Genomic DNA, 5,965 nt, shown 5'->3' with positions numbered 1-5,965 from the left:
CCACCAAGTATAGGTTTTGTTTTTCAATTTCTGCTGGTTTGTTTTGACTCTTGTTGTATAGTTTGAGTGGTATTCTAGGCACTTCTTGTGCTTGGAAGCTACTATTTTTGTTATATATATTCCATTTTGGCTTGTTCAAAAAAAAAATCTGCAACAACTTAACCTAATTTTTTCCCGCACCAATTTCATTCCTATCCTCTTGCATTTTTTTGCCTTTTTTTGACAATATTTTGTACAGTTATTTAAAACTAAAAAAATGCATCGTTCCTTTCCTTTTGCCTTTTTTTTTTGACAATATTTTGTACACTTATTTAATACTAAAAAAATGCGTCGTTCTTATCCTCTTGCCTTTTTTTTGTGACAATATTTTGTACACTTCTTTAATACTAAAAAAATGCATCTTTTTTTTTTATAAATATTTTGTACACTTATTTAATACGTTTACAAACAGAATACCCTTATTTCCATGCAAACTCGGCTGCTTTAATTTGCATGCAAACTCGGCTATATACAGCAAACCCAAAACCGTGTTTCTCTAAAAAATAAAAAACCTAAACCGTGGTAAATAAAAACCCTAAACCATGGTAAATTTTCATTTGTTAAATAATTTTTTGTTTAATGAATTAATGGCTACTTCAATTTCAGCATTATTTGCTTCGATAAATGTAGTTTTTTATTTGTTTTTGAATTTACAAATTTGTTAAGAAAAAATTGAAGGAAAATTTGCTATTATTTTCAAAACTGATTTTTTTCTTCAAATTTTTATCATGTCCACTAAAAAATTCATACTACCAAACACTATTTTTGAAAGTTAATGACCCGTAAGATTTTTGAATGTCAAACATTCTCTGATTATTTTTAATGTTAATTAATAGTTGAAAAAATCTCTAAATTATTGAATGTCAAAATCATTTTTATTTAAATTTCTTTATAGACACAGGGTCTATGTGGTTGTTAGTTATAACTTTTAAAAAGATCACTTTTAAGAGCATTATTTCTCTTTGTTATTGTTTTTTCAAAACCAGGATCTAAAAAAAAATCTAAAAACAATTTCAAATTAAAAGATATTAAGATTATGTTTTTTATGGGAGGGAGGAGAAAATAAATATCAAAAGATGAAAGTAATTTTGTAACAAAAAATTCGGATATCATACATAGCGAATTTCGCTCATATCCTTAATTATATGTCTAACCCGGGCAACGCCGGGTAAAAAAACTAATAAAATTATTAAAGTATATGTAAAACACATTAAACAGATGATAAATTAAAGATGGCAATGGGTACCCAATGGGTAGGGTATTATAGTACCCATCTTCATCGTGGGCAACAACTTTAGGGCCCGTCCCCATACCCTATAGGCACTTAAGTGCCCATACCCGCACTCATTATCCGCACTTTAACCGTGACTTTTAGTTGCTTTAACATACTATAATCAACAATAAATACTTCGAGATAAATCGATTTTGAATAAAGATACTTCGAGATAAATTCTAATAAAGACTACATACATAATTTATTTAATGAATCTAAAGAATTAAAGTTCTATTATAAATGACAGCGGAGTAATATATGTCAATTTTTTATTTTATTTTTTAGGGGTTTAGATAAAGAGATTACAGTATATGTTTAGGATCGAAAAAAAAAACTTAAACAGTGCAGCGTTAAATTTGAACGTAAATGGAGGGGTAGATTCCTTCATTGGGGCCCTCACATAACCAATAATGATGTCTCATTCAAAGCTTGCAATCATTTTCTCCTGTAATGAATTGGCGTGTGAGAATTAGAGTGACTGACGAGGTCACACAACATCATTATAAAGGTTTTTGATGGCCATTCATTAGATCTCAAAGAAGGAAAACATGAGCTTGATAAAATATTTAGTTTCTAATTTCTTTGGTCCAAAAATGTGGATTGCCTTTCTTATTATTTGCAGTTTCATTGTGGGAACTCAGTCTGCTTCTACTGTGACATCTCAACTTCAAATGGAAGCAAATGCAATATTGAACAGTGGATGGTGGAACACGTCTGATGCAGGTTTCAATATCTCTGATCGTTGTAATTGGCCGTATGATATTATATCTTGCAACGAGGCTGGAAGCATAAAAGCAATCAACATAGACCCTTGGGGGTATCAACTTGCAACACTTAACTTAACTACTCTCGACTATTCTGCTTTTAACAATTTAGAAAGCCTTGTTATAAGCTCAGTTGAACTATATGGGACTATCCCAAAAGAAATTGGTCATCTCTCTAAGCTCACTCATCTTGATTTGTCTAACAATGATCTTGAAGGTGAGATACCTTCTTCACTAGGAAATCTCTCCAAGCTCACTCATCTTGATTTGTCTGCCAATTTTCTTGAAGGCAAGGTACCTCCTTCACTAGGCAATCTCACCAAACTCACTCATCTTGATTTGTATTTCACTAATATTGTAGGCCAGGTACCTCCTTCACTAGGAAATCTCATCAAACTCACTTATCTTGATTTGTCTCACAATTCTCTTGTAGGTGAGGTACCTCCTTCAATAGAAAATCTTAGACAATTAAAGTACTTAGACATCTCTTTTAACAATATTAATGGTTCCATCCCTCCTGAATTGTGCTTGCTAAAAAATCTGACTTTCTTAGATCTATCTAACAATAGATTCAAAGGTGAGATACCTTCTACAATAAGAAATCTCGAACAATTACAGAAGCTGGACATCTCTTTTAACTTTATTAATGGTTCCATCCCTCCCGAATTGTGGTTTCTAAAAAATCTCACTTTCTTAGATCTATCTAATAATAGATTCAATGGTGAGATACCATATTTACTAGGAAATCTAAAACAATTAGAGGACCTAGACATCTCCGATAACTACATTGAAGGTCATATTCCTTTTGATCAGTTGGGGTTCTTGAAAAAACTAACTGCGCTAAGTCTATCTAACAATAGATTCAAAGGTGTGATACCTTCTTCACTAGGCAATATCAAACAGTTACAAGAGTTAAACATATCTCACAACAACATTCAAGGTTCCATTCCTCATGAGTTGGGGTTCTTGAAAAATCTCTCTAAATTAGATCTATCTCACAATAGACTTAATGGAAACCTGCCTATTTTTCTTACAAATCTTACACAATTAAATTACCTTGACATCTCATATAATTTACTCATAGGTACGTTTCCTTCTAATTTGTTTCCATTTAATGATAATTTATTTTCCATGGACCTCAGTCACAACCTCATTAGTGGTAAAATCCCTTCTCATATTCGAGGTTTTCATGAACTTAATTTAAGCAATAATAATCTCACTGGAACAATTCCCCAATCTATCTGTAATGTCTATTATGTGGACATTTCATACAATTGTTTGGAGGGTCCCATTCCAAATTGTCTTCAGGTTTATACAAAGAATAAGGGAAATAATAATCTCAATGGAGCAATTCCCCAATCTCTTTGTAATCTCTCTGTAATGTCTTTTCACCAATTCCATCCTTGGCCAACACACAAGAAAATTAAAAAATTACAACACATTGTTTTCATTGTTTTTCCGATCCTTATTGTTTTAGTCCTAGTCTTCTCACTTCTCATATGTTTGTATCGTCATCATAATTCTACTGAGAAGTCGCACGGAAACTCAACAAAAACAAAGAATGGAGATATGTTTTGTATATGGAATTTTGATGGGAAGATAGCATATGATGACATCATCAAAGCAACACAAGACTTTGACATGAGATATTGCATTGGAACAGGAGCATATGGAAGTGTTTACAAGGCTGAATTACCAAGTGGAAAGGTTGTTGCCTTAAAGAAACTTCACGGCTATGAAGCAGAGGTTCCATCTATTGATGAGAGTTTCAGAAATGAAGTGAGAATATTATCAGAAATAAAGCACCGACATATCGTGAAGCTTTATGGATTTTGCTTGCACAAAACAATCATGTTTTTGATCTATCAATACATGGAGAAAGGAAGCTTGTTCTCTGTCTTGTATGATGATGTAAAAGTCATGGAATTCAAGTGGAGGAAAAGGGTTAACACTATTAAAGGAGTTGCATTTGCTCTTTCATATCTTCACCATGATTGCACCGCTCCAATAGTGCATCGAGATATATCTACCAGAAATATCTTGCTAAACTCTGAGTGGCAGGCCAGTGTTTGTGACTTCGGCACAGCTCGACTCCTTCAATATGATTCATCCAATCGAACTATAGTTGCTGGAACTATTGGATATATAGCTCCAGGTAAATTAACCATTGCTATTTTTTCTTTTCTTGTTATGTTTTTTTTTTCCGTTCATTTTTATATGAAGCACAACATGTATATTCATAATCCACAAAAATAATATACATGTTCATTAGTTTTTCATGCTAAGTAGTAATTTTAAATTATTTTCTTTGGATTCTTTTAAATATTCATAGCGATTTGATCAATGCAGAGCTTGCCTATACTCTGGCTGTGAATGAAAAGTGTGATGTATATAGTTTTGGTGTAGTGGCACTTGAAACTTTAGTTGGAAGGCACCCTGGGGATTTATTGTCATCACTTCAATCAACATCGACACAAAGTGTCAAACTATGTCAAGTATTAGACCAGCGTCTTCCACTTCCAAATAACGACGTAGTTATACGTGACATAATTCATGTTGCCGTGGTTGCATTTGCATGCTTAAATATCAATCCTCGTTCTCGACCAGCAATGAAACGTGTGTCACAAAGTTTTGTCACGGAGCTCACACCATTAAGCATTCCTTTGAGTGAAATTTCAGTGCAGCAACTAATGAGTGAAGAACTCAAAGCATTATTTTATATTTAAGTTGAGTGTGTTATTATTCAATAATAAAGACATTGTCTTTTTTTTTTTCTTTTCCAAAAGTTGTTGAAAAATGCTGTAAAACTTGGTTGTTCTTATATATCAAAAATAAGTATATATGTATTCTCATTTCTGCTTTTGAATAAAATTGAACTACTTCTGTTTCAATTATTATGTTAATTGAATTAAAAGATAAAAGGTATTGCAATTGCTTCAATCAAAATCTCAAGGTTTACAAATTCAACAAGAAATTTTTTTAAGTGCATGGTGATTATCACTTCAATAACTGAATGATTATTTTTATTTTTATACTTCATTTATCTTTTTTTTTTTTTGAAATAGCAAATTTTATTAAACAACCAGATCCCTGCTCAAGACGAACAGAGATCGGTGAAATTGAGCATACAAACATAAGACGTCGTATATAGGCGTAACACCTGAAAATAAACACCCTAAAAACACCCCTGAAGACAACACCCACCGAAATTCATGTCACCACCTAAAATAGACTCCTTAACGAAAACGACCACTGTGAAAACGATGTCCAACACCGTCCATCGTCACTACATTCCCTTATAGAAAAACACCCCTAAAAAAAAAAAAAAAACTGATATTGATTATGCGATCCAAATGTTAGAAACCAAAGAAGTCACACTCACACAATATCACATTGTTGTTAACCAATTCTAAAGCAATTTAATAGTGGTCACACTTACTTTGTTATCACTAGCTAGTGATAAAGTTGCGATTACTCGCTTTACTCTCCAAAGCCAATATGCTCGGTGATAAAGCTTTACATAATCTTGAACTTTTTGGAAAGGTGAAAAGAGATTTAAAAATGTATGAATATAGGAAGAAAACAAATTTAACGTAATCGAAATTGGTAAAGTGGTTACCAACTAACCATCCTTGTAATGTAGGAAGAAAAAATGGTTTGAATCCTGAATTGTAACACTCATGCACCAAGCAAAAAATTGAAGAGGTGTCGCACATTTCAACTCAAGGATAATTTCTTTTCGATTTTTTTGTCTTGGTGTAAACGTATTTTACACTATTAATCATGTAGGTTAACATAAAATTTAGAAGTCTCTGACCTGTTAGTCAAAGAAGATTAATCTATTATCTTAACTGTTTAAGAAGCTTCATACGATGCATACAATTGAGTA

At 32.4% G+C, this 5,965-nt stretch overlaps 1 protein-coding gene across 1 annotated transcript; it reads left to right on the top strand.

Moving 5' to 3' along the window:
* The first annotated feature begins 1,765 nt into the window (after nucleotides 1-1,765).
* On the top strand, nucleotides 1,766-4,971 carry LOC146903876 (uncharacterized). Its single transcript, XM_085728169.1, has 2 exons — nucleotides 1,766-4,231; nucleotides 4,426-4,971. The coding sequence occupies exons 1-2, from the start codon at nucleotides 1,861-1,863 to the stop codon at nucleotides 4,800-4,802; spliced, it is 2,748 nt and encodes a 915-aa protein (XP_085584295.1). The 5' UTR covers nucleotides 1,766-1,860; the 3' UTR covers nucleotides 4,803-4,971.
* The last annotated feature ends 994 nt before the right edge of the window (nucleotides 4,972-5,965 follow it).

Source organism: Medicago sativa, chromosome 7 (genome assembly GCF_051527215.1).
Source record: "Medicago sativa cultivar Bolivia chromosome 7, Bolivia_mono, whole genome shotgun sequence".
Taxonomy (NCBI): domain Eukaryota; kingdom Viridiplantae; phylum Streptophyta; class Magnoliopsida; order Fabales; family Fabaceae; genus Medicago; species Medicago sativa.
This window is presented reverse-complemented; position numbering and strand designations above follow the sequence as displayed.

Bases quoted from the DNA above. Each gene is read 5' to 3' on its own strand.
- LOC146903876 (XM_085728169.1), top strand. From the start codon at position 1,861: ATGAGCTTGATAAAATATTTAGTTTCTAATTTCTTTGGTCCAAAAATG. The intron at 4,232-4,425 runs GTAAATTAACCA...TGATCAATGCAG, and splicing joins TATTGGATATATAGCTCCAG to AGCTTGCCTATACTCTGGCT.